The 18,578-nt window shown below is 43.0% G+C and overlaps 1 protein-coding gene across 6 annotated transcripts in view; it reads left to right on the forward strand.

Moving 5' to 3' along the window:
- Positions 1–18,578, forward strand: part of PRKCE (protein kinase C epsilon) — a 546,248-nt gene that overhangs the window by 189,728 nt on the left and 337,942 nt on the right. The window contains exon 1 of one of the 6 annotated variants that reach the window (XM_055539991.1): positions 4,014–4,182. The exons of 2 other annotated variants lie outside the window; for them this stretch is intronic. In XM_055539991.1, coding sequence (XP_055395966.1) covers positions 4,129–4,182 — 54 coding nt within the window. In that variant the 5' untranslated portion in view covers positions 4,014–4,128. Of the gene's footprint in view, positions 1–4,013; positions 4,183–16,997; positions 17,977–18,014; positions 18,286–18,331; positions 18,351–18,578 lie in introns of those variants that run through there. 3 more of the 6 variants (XM_055539992.1, XM_055539993.1, XM_055539994.1) reach the window with 3 other exon arrangements.

Consider the following 18,578-nt stretch of genomic DNA (forward strand, 5'->3'; position numbering starts at 1 on the left):
TCACAACGTGGAGTGGAAGCAAACAGCAAACACATGTTTATTGAAGAACTTCTTTGTGGGATGTTTTCTAAATCCTAGAAGTTGAGGGATGGGGGTGGGTTTGGGGAAGGAAGAATATAGGATGAAGTACCTTGAAAAAGTACTTTTGAGGACTGGTGATACAAGTGAGAAGACAGTTCTTGGCCATTTAAACAATGCTGCATGCCAAAGGAGTGACTCAGATGGAAGATGCTAGAGGAGGCAGGAGGAGACAGATGAGACCCCGGGAAGGGAAGCATTGGACCCCAGTGCAAGGCATGCCTGGGGGAGCTTGCAGGATGGTTATGTGAGCCTGGCTGCAGCACTGGGCATTTGCAGTGGGAAATAAGGACTAAGAGGAATGCAGGGACAGTTTAGAAGAAGTGGGCTGCCATCTTGAGGAGTTGAATGGCACCCTGTGGGCAAGGGGTGTTTTGGTGAAAGTGGCATCGTGATGACAACTGTATTGTAAACGGGTCGTGACTCCAGTAGGATTAGTGCTGAGAATGAGGACGATCTAGCTTATCAGCCATGTTTCATGAGGACTGGCACCAAGTGTGGGCATGGAACCAAAGGGTAGGCACAGAAGATTACGAAGAAGGATTCAGGGGCTCAGTGACTGATGAGATTGGAGGGGAAGAGTGTGGGAGGATCTGGGATGGCTCCAAGTGAAGGGCCTGGGAGAACAGGCTGCAGAATAGTCTGGTGGTTGTCCAGGGCCCTCTCTTTCCAAGTTCTTTGTATGTATCTTTTCAGAAGGTATTGTGTTAAGTCAGTATATAGAAGTTTTGTGCATATGAAATATGAGTGTATGTAAAGGCACAGGGAGACAGGAAAGAACATGTTCCTGTCATCTCCAGAAGGGAGAAGAGGAATTTTGTAGTTTGGGGAAGGCCGATGGCATTTTAGGGGCTTCCTCGATGGCTCAGCCAGTAAAGAATCCACCTGCAGTGCAGGAGATGTGGGTTCGATTTCTGAGTCAGGAAGATTCCCTGGAGGAGGGTGTTACAACCCATCCCAGTATTCTTGCCTGGAGAATCCCCATGGACAGAGGAGCCAGGTGGGCTATGGTCCATGGGGTCGCAAAGAGTTGGACACAACTGAAACGTGCATACACATGTGCGCACACACACATACACACATGCGTGCACACATGTGCATGCACACACACACACACACACACGTGGCATTTTTAGAGCAGCTGGTTTCCAGAGGATGAAACTTGAGCCAGCTCTGGAGAGAAGTGCTGTGGCTCTTGGGAAAAATGAGAAGGCAGCCAAAATCATGAACCCACAAGTAGCCCCAGTAGATAAGGTTGTAGGTAAGCATTGCCAGAGCTCCCCACCTCCTGCCTGCATGGTTGGGGTTGTCTGTGGATGAGTTTGTTGTTGGAAGTGGACAGTAACTGCCAAGGATCCCCAACTTGCATGGCTACTTTCTTCTTTTTTCCTGGGGTTGGACACCCTATAAGGACTCTGGGCAGTAGAGAGCTTTGTGCCAAGGGAGGCTTTGCACCTTCGACTTGGTTAATTCAGGTGGCTTGGCCATTGAGGTGGTGGTAGGGCTGCAGTTGGGGATGCCGTGGGTTTAGAGTTACAAATCAATGCCATTCACTGAATGAGTTGCACAACCAGGGCCTAAATCTTTCTCATAAGACTAACTTCTTTTTTTGGGGCTTGGTTAAGACCATTTGTTTTTTAATGTTCTCTCTTTGTGAAGCGAGTTGCTTCTTTTAATTTTGGCAGTGATTCCCTTATGCAGAACATAAGCTCATGTTAATAATTGTACTATCCCCTATGACAGGGGTCCCCCACCTCTGGGATCTAGTGCCTGATGATCTGAGGTGGAGCTGATACAATAATAATAGGAATAAAGTGCACAATAAATGTTATGTGCTTGAATCATCCCTAAACCATCCCCACTGCCCCCGTCCATGGACGTGGTCCTTGGTGCCAAAATGGTTGGGACCTCTGTCCTCTGTGAGGTCCTATGACTGATACTGAATGGCCCAAACAAAGCATAACACCAGGTAAGTGAAGTTTTTCTTCACTCTTCTGATTGAATCCTGGTAGGATTGAATCCTATAACTGACATGTGTTCCCACCACCCTACCCCAGTTGCTTGGGGAGACAAAGATGAATGGGAAGCTGTTCTGGAAGAGCCCAGTTTCCTGCTGTGGTGGCTCCCAGTCTCAAGCCCTGTACCCCAGGTAGCATGGCAGAGAGTGAAGTGATCTCCATTAGGTCTCTGAGCATTGGCGTGAATTCCCAGATCTTTAATTCTTAAGGCTTGAGAAGTTGGCCCGACAATCACATCCTTCCCACTGCCTCAGATAACACACCTGGGGATGCCAGGTTTGTCACCTGCTTTTTGGATGACAAAAAGTGGGAATTTGTTAGAAAATGATTCACTCCAAGTGGCTGAGCTATTGAAATCACATTCTCAGGGAGGCTTTGGCAAGCTTTGGGTCCCCTTCAGTTAAGAAACCTGTGATTCACCCATAGCTTTGTGAACGAAAGAATCAGAGTAACTTGATTTCAAGAAACAAGTGGTGAATTTTCTCATATTTAGGTAATTGGGTACTAGGGTCTGTGTTACACTCCAGGAGTTTCATTCACAGTGATAAAGTCATAGGGGTGAAGGTGACAAAAAGGCAGCCATGGGTGGGCCCTGGCAGCACCTCCCCACCCACCCTGCCAACCCCTGCTGCTTGGTCTGATGCTCCTTGCAGGCTTCCAAGGGGGGCATCTTCCATCTGTGACAGGGAACTTCAGGTTTTCTATCCCTTCTTCTGGCTGCATTCTGTTTATTTCCCAGTTTGTTCCCTGAGCCCAGTTCTACCTCTGAGGGCTCACCCAGCTCTGTCGGCAGTTACAGAGGCATCTGAGATATGTGTGTTCTGGGCAGCTGTTTCTGTTCGTATGCTGGTAGAGTGTTTATACAAGATGCCAGCCAAAGGGTCACAGCCCCGGGGATGCGTGAGGGTAGGGCATCTGGCCTGGCTGACATGGCACAAGCTTTGCACTACCAGGGTAGATGCCCATCAGATCACTGGCTTTTCCTGGCACTGCCAAGGGGTTAGCAGGCTTACTTCGTACTCTGGAAGCTGCCACAGCCTCAGTCCCTGCAGAAGGCTGACCTTGCACTCTGGCTCACTACCGGGGCACAGCCTAGTGTGGTCATATGAAAGCTTACTGGGTTTGGTGGTGGTGAGGTAATCTTGAGGCAATCAAAGTAAATGAGGGATAATTTGCAGGCTTCAGCAGGACAGTCACATTGTTAACACAATTAGTTCCATTAATGCTCCCTAATCATCTAAGATAAACAGACGGCCTTTGAAGTCAGGGAAAATATCTCTATGAAGTAAGCAAAGGATGAAGTGATCAGCTTCTTTTTTCTTCAAAGCACTTATCAATGTGAATCCTGACCAAAACATTAAAAACACCCACCACCTACCGTGTATGCATGAGGGGATCAGGGAAAGGGCTTGGGGAGTCTCTTCAGAGGAGGTGGGGCAAAGACCAGATGGACAGCTATGGCTTGGGTTTAATCATCCTGTGTCTGCAGTAGGGCATTGGGTTAGATTGGTTGAGACAGAAAGTGGGAAAGACTTGGGTTAAATGAGGTACTCTGCTCCCCAGATAAGGTCTTTAAGAAAGGCTAGGATGAGCTGTGGACCACAAGCCCAGGTGGGATATTGAAGTTCTCTACTTCCTCCCTCCCTTCCTCTTTTCCTCTTTTCTTCCCTTCTCCTTTTCCTCTTCTTTATCTCTTTATCTCAAATACATATAGAAGTAGACAGCATAGAATAATGGATTCTCTTATATGCACCAGCCAGTTTCAACAGTCATCATAACCAATGACCAATTTTCCAATTAATATTTAATTATTGGCACCCCCTGCTCTATGGGGGATTTTTCTTATTCATTGAATGTTGCTCATCTGTTTATGAATGATGGGGCTCCTGGAATTTCTGGTAGAGATTTCTTGTCTATTTTTCTTTTTTTTTCCTTCCTTAGAAGTTGAATGGGCCAACAATTTAGGTCAATATAGAGGTTTTCCTAAGAAGCTGCATCTGGGGCAAGAAAAGTAGGTGAAGGAGGTGGAGTCATGGGGCCTGCAAAGGCAACAGAACCTGGGTCCATTGGTATGCTGGATGCACTGGTGGGTGGAAATACCTTTTCGTTTTTATTTTTAATTGCTGACAGTTTAACTTATCTCCAGCTGAGCTGCCCACTCTAGACCATTTATACACAAGAATAAACATGGGAATAACAGCTTCCGTAACAGTAGCTATGTCAGCCTCAACTTTACCTGGCTGTGATTCTAAATCTTCTTAACCTTTTCCTGTGTCTTGCCTCAGAACACACAAGAGTTCCCCTGTGGGGATCTTGCTTGTCTGCAGTCCAAGAGAGCACATTGCTCAGGGGATTCTGGCACCCAGCATCTTGCTCCATTGTTTTCTTGCAACAGGCCTGGGAGTGCGGTGCCCATTGCAAGTCTTCTTCCACTATGTCCTGACTGAATTTGGAGTCAGGGTGTTTAATGGTCGGGGGAGGGATACTCAATCTGTTAGAGAAACAGCAGCAGGCAGATAGGCTTCCCAGAAACAGGAAATGCCTTTATGCTAACTTCAAGCATTATTTCAATTTTTCTACATTTTTTTCCTCGCCACATGAACCCCATGCGTGTGTGTGCCTGCTCAGCCACTCAGTTATGTCTGACTCTTTTGTGGCCCCGTGGACTGTGGCCCTCCAGTCTCCTCTGTCCATGGGATTATCCTGGCAAGAATACTGGAGTGGGTCGCCATTTCCTCCTACAGGGGATCTTCCTGACCCAGGGATTGAACTCTTATCTCCTGTGTTTCCTGCATTGGCAGGTAGGTTCTTTACCACTGAGCCACCTGTGAGGCCCCTGACATGAACCCCACCTTGTAACAGATACAGCAAGTTCAGTGATACATGAAGTCAACGTCACGTCAGGCTTTTAAAAAACTACTGTGTATGGGGGTGTAGGGGTGGGGCGGGGATGGTGGATAGAAAGAGTTTTGACCCTCTCTTCTGAAGACACAGAGAAAGCTAAAAATCAAGGCCTAAAAATCTGCCACAAGTCTGGGATGAATGTGCATGTTTGGTGTGGTGGTTTGGAGGAAGGAAGGAATGAAATCAAAGCAGAATCCACCCGGGGCAGGCGAGGCTGGGCCTGTGTGGAGGTCTTTCAGGCACCTGGGCTGGTCCCTCTCATCTTCCCAATCTCTCTGTTCTTATGGCCCAATCTACAGATCCTCATCCCTTATCCAGCCCTCTCAAGGCCCAGATTTATTTAGAAATTCAGAATTTTGTGTTTTCTAGAATTTATTCTGTATATTCCATAATAACCCCAGCAGATTCTGGGGCAGTCCTTTATGATCGAACAAATTAATATTTCTATAACACAATTGTATAAATTTTCACACTAAGTGGAATAAGCAGAGACAATAAATAGCCATGTGTCAGCTTGGGTCAAGGTTTGTGGCCAAAGGATTTTGACTCAAATTTCAAAAGTCTAATTTTTAGAGCATTTTGGATGTCAGGACTGTGGGTCGGGGGTTTTAGCTCTGTACTGCCTCTCTGCTAGGGACTTCTGAATTCAGATCTTAAGCTTGGACTTTCCCTCGCCCTTGTCTGTCTCAGAGGTGTCTCCAGCCATATCTGTCCAAACTCTGCTCTGGATGTCCACGCCTGCCCTGCCCCCTTCCTGGTCCTCTCCTGCTTGGTCAAGGACAGATTCATGTTTTGCTCAGGCCCCACAACTCCATGCTAGCCTCGAGCCCTCTCTTTATCTCAGGCACTGCATCTAATCCATTAGGAATCCTTTTGGCTCCACCTTCAAAATATGTTCAGAAACTGACCACTTCCCCTCACCTCCACTATCCCGTCCCTTCCTAGTCATGCTATCATCTTCCCTGGATTATTGTGATAGCCTCCACCTCTAATTGGATTATCATGACAGCCTCTGAGTTGGCCTTCCTGCTTATTATCTCGCCCCCAAGGTTTATTCTCCACACAATAGCCAGAGAGATCCTGTCAAAGTGCAAGTCACAGCACATCACTGCTCTACTCAGACTTGCCTCTGGCTTCCCATCTCAGATCAGATCAGATCAGTTGCTCAGTTGTGTCTGACTCTTTGCGACCCCATGAATCACAGTATGCCAGGCCTCCCTGTCCATCACCAACTCCCGGAGTTCACTCAGACTCATGTCCATAGAGTCAGTGATGCCATCCAGCCATCTCATCCTCTGTCGTCCCCTTCTCCTCCTGCCCCCAATCCCTCACAGCATCAGAGTCTTTTCCAATGAGTCAACTCTTCGCATGAGGTGGCCAAAGTACTGGAGTTTCAGCTTTGGCATCATTCCTTCCAAAGAAATCCCACTGCTGATCTCCTTCATAATGGACTGGTTGGATCTCCTTGCAGTCCAAGGGACTCTCAAGAGTCTTCTCCAACACCACAGTTCAAAAGCATCAATTCTTCGGCGCTCAGCCTTCTTCACAGTCCAACTCTCACATCCATACATGACCACAGGAAAAACCATAGCCTTGACTAGACGAACCTCTGTTGGCAAAGTAATGTCTCTGCTTTTCAATATGCTATCTAGGTTGGTCATAACTTTCCTTCCAAGGAGTAAGCGTCTTTGAATTTCATGGCTGCAGTCAACATCTGCAGTGATTTTGGAGCCCAGAAAAATAAAGTCTGACACTGTTTCCACTGTTTCCCCATCTATTTCCCATGAAGTGGTGGGACCGGATGCCATGATCTTCGTTTTCTGAATGTTGAGCTTGAAGCCAGCTTTTTCACTCTCTACTTTCACTTTCATCAAGAGGCTTTTTAGTTCCTCTTCACTTTCTGCCATAAGGGTGGTGTCATCTGCATATCTGAGGTTATTGATATTTCTCCCAGCAATCTTGATTCCAGCTAGTGTTTCTTCCAGCCCAGCGTTTCTCATGATGTACTCTGCATATAAGTTAAATAAACAGGGTGACAATATACAGCCTTGACGAACTCCTTTTCCTATTTGGAACCAGTCTGTTGTTCCATGTCCTGTTCTAACTGTTGCTTCCTGACCTGCATACAGATTTCTCAAGAGGCAGATCAGGTGTTCTGGTATTCCCATCTCTTTCAGAATTTTGCACAGTTTATTGTGATCCACACAGTCAAAGGCTTTGGCATAGTCAATAAAGCAGAAATAGATGTTTTTCTGGAACTCTCTTGCTTTTTCCATGATCCAGCGGATGTTGGCAATTTGATCTCTGGTTCCTCTGCCTTTTCTAAAACCAGCTTGAACATTAGGAAGTTCACGGTTCACATATTGCTGATGCCTGGCTTGGAGAATTTTGAGCATTACTTTACTAGCGTGTGAGATGAGTGCAATTGTACGGTAGTTTGAGCATTCTTTGGCATTGCCTTTCTTTGGGATTGGAATGAAAACTGACCTTTTCCAGTCCTGTGGCCACTGCTGAGTTTTCCAAATTTGCTGGCATATTGAGTGCAGCACTTTCACAGCATCATCTTTCAGGATTTGGAATAGCTCAACTGGAATTCCATCACCTCCACTAGCTTTGTTCATAGTGATGCTTTCTAAGGCCCACTTGACTTCACATTCTGGGATGTCTGGCTCTAGGTCAGTGATCATACCATTGTGATTATCTGGGTCATGAAGATCTTTTTTGTACAGTTCTTCTGTGTATTCTTGCCATCTCTTCTTAATATCTTCTGCTTCTGTTAGGTCCATACCATTTCTGTCCTTTATTGAGCTCATCTTTGCATGAAATGTTCCTTTGGTATCTCTGATTTTCTTGAAGAGATCCCTAGTCTTTCCCATTCTGTTGTTTTCCTCTATTTCTTTGCATTGATCGCTGAAGAAGGCTTTCTTATGTCTTCTTGGTATTCTTTGGAACTCTGCATTCAGATGTTTATATCTTTCCTTTTCTCCTTTGCTTTTCGCGTCTCTTCTTTTCACAGCTATTTGTAAGGCCTCCCCAGACAGCCATTTTGCTTTTTTGCATTTATTTTCTATGGGAATGGTCTTGATCCCTGTCTCCTGTACAATGTCACAAACCTCATTCCATAGTTCATCAGGCACTCTATCTATCAGATCTAGGCCCTTAAATCTATTTCTCACTTCCACTGTATAATCATAAAGGATTTGATTTAGGTCCTACCTGAATGGTCTAGTGGTTTTCCCTACTTTCTTCAGTTTAAGTCTGAATTTGGCAATAAGGAGTTCATGGTCTGAGCCACAGTCAGCTCCTGGTCTTGTTTTTGCTGACTGTATAGAGCTTCTCCATCTTTGGCTGCAAAGAATATAATCAATCTGATTTCGGTGTTGACCATCTGGTGATGTCCATGTATAGAGTCTTCTCTTGTGTTGTTGGAAGAGGGTGTTTGTTATGACCAGTGCATTTTCTTGGCAAAACTCTATTAGTCTTTGCCCTGTTTCATTCCGTATTCCAAGGCCAAATTTGCCTGTTACTCCTGGTGTTTCTTGACTTCCTACTTTTGCCTTCCAGTCCCCTATAATGAAAAGGACATCTTTTTTGGGTGTTAGTTCTAAAAGGTCTTGTAGGTCTTCATAGAACCATTCAACTTCAGCTTCTTCAGCATTACTGGTTGGGGCATAGACTTGGATTACTATGGTATTGAATGGTTTGCCTTGGAAACGAACAGAGATCATTCTGTCGTTCTTGAGATTGCATCCAAGTACTGTATTTCGGACTCTTTTGTTGACCATGATGGCCACTCCATTTCTTCTGAGGGATTCCTGCCCGCAGTAGTAGATATAATGGTCATCTGAGTTAAATTCACCCATTCCAGTCCATTTTAGTTCACTGATTCCTAGAATGTCGACATTCACTCTTGCCATCCTACTCAGCGACAAAGCCCAGCCCTCACCACACCCCCGCCTCTGGGACCTTGTCACTGGTGACCTTCCTCACTCTGCTCCTGTCTCCCCATCTCCCACCCTGGTGAAGGCCAAGTCCTCTCCCACCTCCCAGCCTTTGCACTTCCTCTTCCCTCTGCTTGTTACACTCCTGTTTTCCTCCTAGAAATTTGCAGGCCTGACTCCTTGAATGTCAAGAAGGCCTTTCTTGATGACCTTAGATAAATGAACACTAAGTCACCAAACCCAAACTTTTTACTTGCCGTTTAACAAATAAAACATGAAATACTCTGAAGGGAAACCAACAAAAGGTTTAACAGGTTAGAAAAGATCTATTAACTGAAACTTGTTTTCTGTTTCATCTACTCTGGTCAGTGAACAAAGCATTGACTATTCTAAGGACAGACTTAAAATTTTTGAACTTTATTTTCCTTTGATGCCTTTGAAAATCTGAGGACTTTTTTGTGCTTGGACTTTTTGTGTGCTTTCTTCTACTTATTTCGATTCCTGCCTCTATTAATTAGTGATTGAAGATAGCCCTACACTATCCTCACAAAGTGGATGGAGTTGAGAGCACCTCTCATATGGTCTGTAATACAATATACTTGTGATATAGGTCTTTTCTGTACTTGTCCAAAATATATGGAAATCTGATGTCCACAAGAGAAAGTCACAGGTTCAGAACTATTCCAGCATTCAAAGTTTGGACAACTTTCTGATCCCCTTTGCTATGAACTTCAGGAAATATCTTTCCTTCTAGTTCAGATGTTGGTGGGACTTCAGCACATGCATGTCTAATTTGTGAGTCCAACTGTATTTTCCTGTTCATTTTACAAGGCCTGCAACTTCATAAATGTGTAGAAAACAAGTAGAATTTTAAGGAGAGTTGCTCATTTTCAGAGAATAAATAGTTCCTGCTTTTATGTATTCTTTGTATCTGAAAACCAACATAATAATTTCTTTATAGCAAAAGCCCAGTTGAACATTCACACATGCTTGTTAGGTTACATGTTAAGGTAGGCTTTATCCCCAAAAACTAGAAATTGTATCAAACTTACTTTATCTTCTTTACTATTTTAGCACAAAATCTAAAAATTTTTTAAATTTAATGTTTTCCTTCAAAATTAAACAGAGTCAACTGATTAATTTCTAATTGAGGATAAGATTTTACTGATGTTGACCTGCCTATTAAATTCCCTTTTCCTCTGTATTACGTGTTTGAGGTCTATGCTTGGTTTTTTAGAACCAGCATTTTACATTTTTTATAAATTTTCTTTAAAAAATTATAGGACAGTGAGGACAAATGAGAGAATATATTCCTAAGAATGCCTGTAAAAACAAAGATAGTGATACCACGTGGCTAGATGTTAGCCCAGTATGGTTATATCATAGCAGAAGTGTTTGGTCATTACCTGGTTGACAAAGTCTATGCTGGTAGGAAAGTTTGTTACATGGAAGGTAGTTTAAAAGTTAACTGTATATAAGGTATAAAAATGTGGGCCACATCATCCCACAAAAATGGAGGAAGGGTATTGTCATCGTACAAAGAAGGAGATTTAATCAAAGCAAATGATTTTGAAACTAGTACATTCTATTTGGCTGAGCTACTGAAGCTTCTCTTAAGATGTTCTAACTGTCCCCAAATGAGGAATATGCCTAGCTACTAACCCCTTGTAACTAGTGATTAGGATTGAGTAGTGCTGTGAAACATTTGACCAGAAAATTATGCTTTTATAGAAGCATGTCAAGTGAACACAATTTGTCCCGTTTTTAGCTTGCACCTTAAGGAATTCTTAAGGAAGTCTGGTGGCTCAGAGGTTAAAGCGTCTGCCTGGAATGTGGGAGACCCGGGTTTCATCCCTGGGTCAGGAACATCCCCTGGAGAAGGAAATGGCAACCCACTCCAGTACTCTTGCCTGGAGAATCCCAAGGAGGTGGAAGCCTGGTAGGCTACAGTCCTTGGGGTTGCAAAGAGTCGGACATGACTGAATGATTTCACTTAAGGAATTCTGCAGTGAAAATCGGGATAACTGAGTGTCTTTATTTTCAGCTATAGATAATTTATTGAGATGTCTGAGTGGATTGCTTGACCTTACTCTGCCTCAGTTTCCTTACCTGTAGATGAGGGGACTGAGCCACACAGTGTCATTCAAGCAACAATTTTATTGTTTGACTTTTTAAATCACAAAAGTTATAGTAGAAAGTAGAAGAAAAGATGAAGTTTAGAAAGCTATGAATATGCACAAAGAAAAATCACACATTATTTCACTCTCTGTGGATAACATTTTATTTTTTAAAAATTGGGCCATAGTATACCTATTCCTTTGCCATTTCATTTTCTTTCCATTTTTAATACCATATTTTGCATATCTTTCCATGCCATTAAGTATAATTCTACAAGTTTTTGTGTTTTTTTTGCAATGGCATGGTATCTAATGATTTGAATATGCTACAATTTATTTAAATAGTTTGCTATTATTGGACAATTAGTTTCTAATTTTATACTCTTCAAAATGTTGTAATAATGATCCTTGTATTTAAATCTTCTTGCACATGTGTGATTTGGGATAAATTCCCAGAAATGGAATTGCTACGTCAAAGGATATAATGGCAAATCACCCTACAAATTTTGTGCCAATTTGCACTTCATTAGCAGTGTATAAGGGGGTCTATTTCTCCTCTGCTCTTGGATAATATCATTTAAGATGATATATCTTTGGAATTTTCATTCAAGGTGGCCTTGGAGCAAATACGTTGATTGCTTTGCCTTCTCAAGGTCCCAATTAAATAATAGAAAAGTAAAATGATGGGAGATACAATTTTATAACAATAAGTGAGCAGAAAGATGCCATCAACAAACTATTTCAGTGAATTTCTGGAAAAATAAAGGAGAAGGCAGGTGGCAATCATGGGATGGAATAGAGATACAAAGGAGCCACAGCTCAGAACATGTGTGGAAGGGTACCAGAGCCCCACCTAGAGCTAGCTGTTCTGCAGAACCCTCAAGGAGCTCAGGCATGGAGACTCAGTCACCCCAGAGGCAGAAATGAGATGTGCAGCTGAAAGCAAGTGACTGTTTGAAGGTCAATATGTGGAATACGCCAAATAATAGGAATTTCATGGAGAAAATGAGGAAGTCAATAGTAAAGGACACAGAGAAGAACCTATCCCACAAATTCAATAAATCCAAAGAACAAGTACAATGAATCAAAAAAAAAGCAAAAGATACCCTGCGCATATCATGGAATTTCAGAACTCTGAGGATAGAAAAGAGATCCTAAAACTTCCACAATGCAGACTACTAACCACACGTTACTAATCATGGCGTGAGATCCTAAAAAGTCCAGAGAATGAAGACAAAACAATGTCACCTACTAAACAAAAGCAACCAGGCTGATATTAGAGTTCACTGGCAATATTAATGTTAGAAAAAAAGTTCTAATAATGATTTTTTTTTTAACCTAGAACTCTATATCTAACCTCTAAACTATCAATCATGTGTGAAGACAGGCATGCAAGGTCTTAGAAAGCTGGCTTTCCATGCATTCTTAATCAATATATCAATCAGAATGTACTTTACTGGCAAAAACAAGGGAATAACTCAGAACAAGGAAGATGATGGATTCCAGCAACAGTGACTGCATGCAGTAGAGCAGTGAAAATGAATCATGTACTACAGCTGTGCAGGAGACCAGAGAGCAGTCAGCCCAGATTAGGGAGAAATGGACAGTGAAGGTCACCAGAAGGGCAGACCCTTAAAAAAGGGAACCCAGGGGAAACTTAAGGATCTGAGAAAGGCAATTGGTAGAATGAAAAAAAAAAGCAGTCCATTTGAATTTGATGCCAGGTATATTCTTCATTGAGTGGCATATGGCTTGTCACATTGGACTCATAGAAAAGAAAGTATATGTGATATCATTTACAAAGTTATAATTTTACATAAATACTATGACTTCATTTTCAAGTGTTGAAACCAACATATACACAAAACATGGGACTCAACTACAGTTAGAAAAGAATATCAGTTGTTAACATCGATGTGTGCATACTTAGTGACTCAGTCGTGTCCAACTCTTTGTGACTCTATGGACTGCAGCCCACGTGGCTTCTCTGCCCATGGGATTTTCCAGGCAAGAATATTGGAGTAGATTGCCATTTGCTCCTCCAGGGATCGAACCCGTGTCTTTTGTGTTGGCTTATTTACCACTGAGCCACCTGGGATGCCTGTCAACACTGATAGTCGAACAGTAAACATGTGAAGGATAGGGGTGGGGCTGGAAGTATTCATGGTCTCCAGTTAGAATGTGGAAGGTCAAGGGACATGGTCTATAGTTGATGAAACAAGAAATTGACATTTAGATTGCTTTTTTGCAGTTGTAGAGAAGAATAGAGAAGGAATTGAGAATTGCAGTGTGTAATTATTTTGTAGAGGGAGGAAAGTGAAGTGAGGTGGTGAGTGAACTAAATCCTCATCTATCACAGCAACAAGGCAAGAGCAAATGTCTAAAATAAGAAATCCGGAAATTGAGGTATAAACATATTATTTAAGGACACTGTAGTGAGGGCTAGAAAAACCCAAATAGAAATTATTAAAATTGGCTCCCTCTGGGGAGTATGGGGCAAGAGACTGCTGCCTCTCATTGTAAGTTCACATGTAGCTTTGATTTTTAAAAACTGAACACATCATGGTACTTAATTTTGTTTATATTTTAATAAACAAATAACTCAAGAATACATAGCCCCAAAGAAACTTTGCCTAATTTGATAGGCAAAAGAAAAAAATTCTTACCCTTAGTTAAATTTGCATAACTTTGCTTATTTGAACCAAGTGTTTTCAAAGTAGCTTATGAATCTTAGCTTTCATGCCTCTGTGATTTTTATAAAACCCTTCTTTTCCTCATCAGGCATGGTTCCAACTATATGATGCAAGTGAAGTGGCTCAGTCGTGTCCGACTCTTTGTGACCCCATGGACTGTAGCCCACCAGGCTTACCCGTCAATGGGATTTTCCAGGCAAGAGTACTGGAGCAGGGTGCCATTTCCTCCTCCAGGGGATCTTCCAGACCTAGGAATCGAACCCAGGTCTCCCACATTATAGGCAGGCACACACTTTACCCTCTAAGCCACCAGGGAAGTCACTTAATGATGCTATGATGCAAAGCAGTGGCAAATAAGACTTGTTATACAGAAAATCTCAATACAGCAATATTTCTAGGAGGGCATTCACTCCCTGAAACTGGGCATCCTGCCCTGTGTTTGTGTCTTATAGTCCAAACCTCCTAGTGGTTTTGCTGTGGGATTGGTGTTCCTTCAACTATGAACTCCAAGAGCAATGAAAAAGCTTTACTTTCATCATTCTTGTTCCCAAGAAGCAACTCTGCCTTCATGCACACAGCATGGGCTCCATGAACAGCTCACAATGTGTTCTTTCTCCAAGATCTCCTTGAGTCCTTACCTTTGATTGGGCCCAAGGTAACAGGAACATTGGATAGGGAGTTGGAGAGCCCTGCCTTAATGCAGGCTCCCCTTCTTCAAGCTGTGAGGATGTGAGCAAGCCACTGAAATCCCTGAATCTGTTTTCTCATTCCTGAAATGGTTAAGATAAGACTCTCTCTCATCCAGATAACATTTGTGAAGTGCTCAGTAAAGGGTGTTTATTAGACTTGTGATTATTAGCATGAATAAAAGAGTCTCTCTTTTTGAGACTCTCAAAGTGTTAAATAACAGTTATAATGTCTTAGGTTTTGAAGGGAGTCAGGAACTGAACACCTTTGTGAGCCATTGGTGAAGGTCCTACTAAGTTGTGATATTATAGAGACAGAAAAGTCCCTGGTCTGGAGATAAATTTTCTGGTTGCACAATCTTGAGCTCCTTACTAAGGCTTGGCTCTGTTCTACGTGGATCCATTGAATTCCAGGTGGAGTCTCTACTGAATCCCTGCCATGAGCCCAGTCCTGGATCAAGAACTGTGGACCCCTCCTCCCCCTAAAAGGGACATGTGACTCTTCCCCAGAGGGTCTCAAAGTCTAGGCAGGCAATAACCCTAACGACTTGACAGCTGACATTGAGAGGATTCTAGCAGTGTGTCAGGCCCAGCTCCAAGTGCTTTACCCTCTCATTTGATCCTCACAACACTCCGAAACAGGTCACACTGACATTCTAAATGTGTAGGTGAAGAAATTGAAGCAGGGGCCACACAGCTTGTGACAGGCAGAGCTGGGGTTAGGCCAGCTTCAGAGCCTTGACACTTATTCACTGTGATTGGCTTAGTGTGAAAATCAGGAAACATGGAATAAAACACATGGATACAAGTTTATGCAGTGAGAGAGAGCATTGTAAAGCAAAATGCAAAGTGCAGATGGGTGGTGAGTATTTTTCACTTCAAAATACTGGGGGTAAGTGGTTGCATTTCCTACTGTTTGCATTTAGCATCTCCTCATGGTTTACACATACACTGTCATCCCTGAAAGAAGAGAGGAGGATGACACCCTGACCTGGAGACACTTTGTAAGCCATCGCACCCCCTTGGCATTAGATTTGGCACTTATGGATGTTTTCTCAGCTCAGGAAAGCATCTATATACACAGACTTATTTGTTTTTAGCCACCTCTGTCATCAGAGGGAGCCAGCTCTCTGGGTCTATTTCTGAGCCTGTTGAAAAGAGGAAGCAGGTGCTAACTGAGTTGACTCCGTTTTTGTGGCCGGTGGGGAGCTGGAATCTGTAACAGGCCTCCAGTTCAGCCAACAGGGCTTCCACACAGAGATGTGGCTGCTGCTGTTGGTATCTAGGACCTGGTTATGGCCGATGGGCAAGCAATGTGTCAGCCAGTTTTGAGGGGCGTTTATTTAAGATGTGTCTGGGAGCGGAAGCAAGCTACTCTCCGGGGGACTGGAGGTTAGAAATAGGTAGTGAAAAAAGGTGTTGACTTAAATATTGTGACAAGTTCACACAAGGACACGGTTTTTTTCAGTTGGAGTAAAATTGCTTTACAATGTGGTGTTAGTTTCTGCTGTACAAATTGTGAATCAGCCATGTGTATACATATATCCTCTCCTCCTTAAGCCTCCCTCCTATCCCCCATCTCTCCCCTGTAAACCATCACAGAGCACTGAGCTGCACTCCTGTGCTATATAGTCGCTTCCTGCTAGCTAGCTATTTCACACATGGCGGTATATATATATATATATCAATGCTACTCTCTCAACTGGTCCCACCCTCCCCTTGCCCCACTGTGTCCACAAGTCCGTACTCTAGGTCTGCATCTCTATTCCTGCCCTGCAAACAGGTTAGGAACATGATTTTAAAAGTCAAATGGTTCAAAAGACCATAGAGTAAGGAATAATGCTCCTTTTCTGATTTCTGGCCCCTCAATACTATAGTTTCTATTCCTGTTGATTAAGCCTCTTTCTAGAGAGAATCTCTGCCTAACGAGTATGAGTGTGTGTGTGTTTGTATACCCATATGATCACCCATTTTATTCACATGATAGCCTGGCATAATATACCCATTACACTATATTTTTTCCCACTTACTATAACCCAGAGATAGTTTCATATAGGTCAATCCATTTAGATCTTTTCCTTCTTTTTATAGGGTTGCATAGTCACCTACTGAATGATTTCCCATGATTTATTCAAGTGTCTCCTGATCATGGATATTTAGGTCCTTGAGGTCATTAAAAGCCATTCTAGAACATTTGGCCTATTTTTTTTGTTTTGTTTTGCATACGAGGAAATTGAGATCCCCACACAGAAAGACAGATTTAAATAATTCAGCAGAGAACCTACATTTTGGATGTTTTTCTTGCTATTACTGTATTTTGATCACAGAAAGACAAGAGAAGGTGGCTGTGAGTGTTTTGCACACGTGGGTGGGTGTGTGAATATATGCCTACACAGGTAGGTGTACATTATGTTGGGTGACAGATGTGTTCTTGAAAAACTCTGAATGAACCCTTTTATTTTTAAAAATGGAATATGAAATTTTAAATGCCCTGAGGGTGGGAAGATGATTTATTATTTAAAGAAAAATTGTAGAGCAATCCTTATGTGAAATGATGTCTTCTTTTCCTTTTTTGAAAACGACTTTATTAAGGTATAATTTACATGCAAGAAAACGCATCCGTTTGAAGTGTGTGGCTTGATGTGGTTTAACAAATGTATGCATTCATGTCACCACCACCTAATCAACATATAGAAAAGTTTCATCTTCCCCAAAAGTTCTTCTGTGCCTCTTTTTTAAAAAATTGAATATTTACTTTACCATTGTAAAATACAAAACTCAAAATCATTCAGTCATCCTCTATGCCTCATTGAATCCAGTTCTCATTTCCACCTCCAGGAGATCACTGATAGTCTTTTTGTCATGATAGATTCGTTTTGCCTATTCTAGAACATTATGTAAATTGAATCATAGAGTATGTACTCTTTTGTATTTGGCTTCTTTCCCGTAGCATTCGGTTTGTTGTGTGTACCAGGAGTTCATTCTTTACTGCTGAGTAAAAGTCTATCGTATGGATGCGGCCTGGTTTACTTATTCGTTGATCTGTTCTTGGACATTTGGGTTGTTTCCAGCATTTGATTCTTATGAATGAGGCCACTAGGAACATTCGTGTACAGCTTGATGGCTTCCCAATACAGAAGACATCAGTTCGATGCATGGGTTGGGAAGATTCCCTGGAGTGGGGAATATTGGAGTGGGAAATGGCCACCCACTCCAGTATTCTTGCCTGGAAAATTCCATGGGCAGCAGAGTCTGGCAGGCTACAGTCCATGGGGTCGCAAAGGGTCAGACATGACAGAGCACGCATGTACGTGGTTATGTGATGGCTTCCCAAGTAAATAATCTCCATAATTCAGTTGTACAGATCCTCTTTTCATCCACTGCGCCAACGTTTATAAATATTATTAAATCCCTCCAGTGGGCTGGACAGGCGGAATTTTGCCCTGCAGGATATACACGAAAGTCTGCATAATATCTTTGCACTACCACGGAAGGTGTTTGAGATAGAAGCCATCCTCTTTTCCCCTTATTTCATGAAAGTAAGTACTGTTGGAAGCCTGTGAACCGAGTGGAACTCTTAAAAATATTTAATTACATGTGTAACCTCTGCTTTTTAACCAGCCGGTGCTCTCTACCCATCAAGCTAGCAGCAAACTCCTCTAATGAGTCTTTAGTTTAATTGGCTGCTAACTCCAAAATCAGCACCCAGCAGCTGCTTGAGAGCAGCCATTGTGGTCTCCACGTTTACTGCCTTCCAGAAGCAGTGGCTAGGAGGCAGGCCACCTGCTGCGTGAAGATCTCCTGCTAGATCTGGCTTGCCTCTTCCGTGCCCAGTGCCTCTAGGGATGGTAGTGTGTCCAGGGGGTCTCCAGGGGAGAAGAGCCAGCAGTAAAGAGGATGCAGGCCTTGGGAAGTGGGTCCTCTGCCTCAGAAAGAAACCCTGAGTCTTCTCCCTCCTTCCTCCCACTTCCTCCTCCCTCACTCCCCACCCTCCTCCAGGAAATACAAGAAACAGTCTATTATCTAGGACTTAATTGGTGTAACAGGGGCGGTGCAGCCTCCTTCTCCTTCCTGGATTCTGACCCACTCTCTCCCTTTTGCTTCTTTTCAGGCCCTAGTGCCTAACAACAGATGGAAAAGG

The sequence above is a fragment of the Bubalus kerabau genome, chromosome 11, assembly GCF_029407905.1.
Source record: "Bubalus kerabau isolate K-KA32 ecotype Philippines breed swamp buffalo chromosome 11, PCC_UOA_SB_1v2, whole genome shotgun sequence".
Classification (NCBI taxonomy): domain Eukaryota; kingdom Metazoa; phylum Chordata; class Mammalia; order Artiodactyla; family Bovidae; genus Bubalus; species Bubalus kerabau.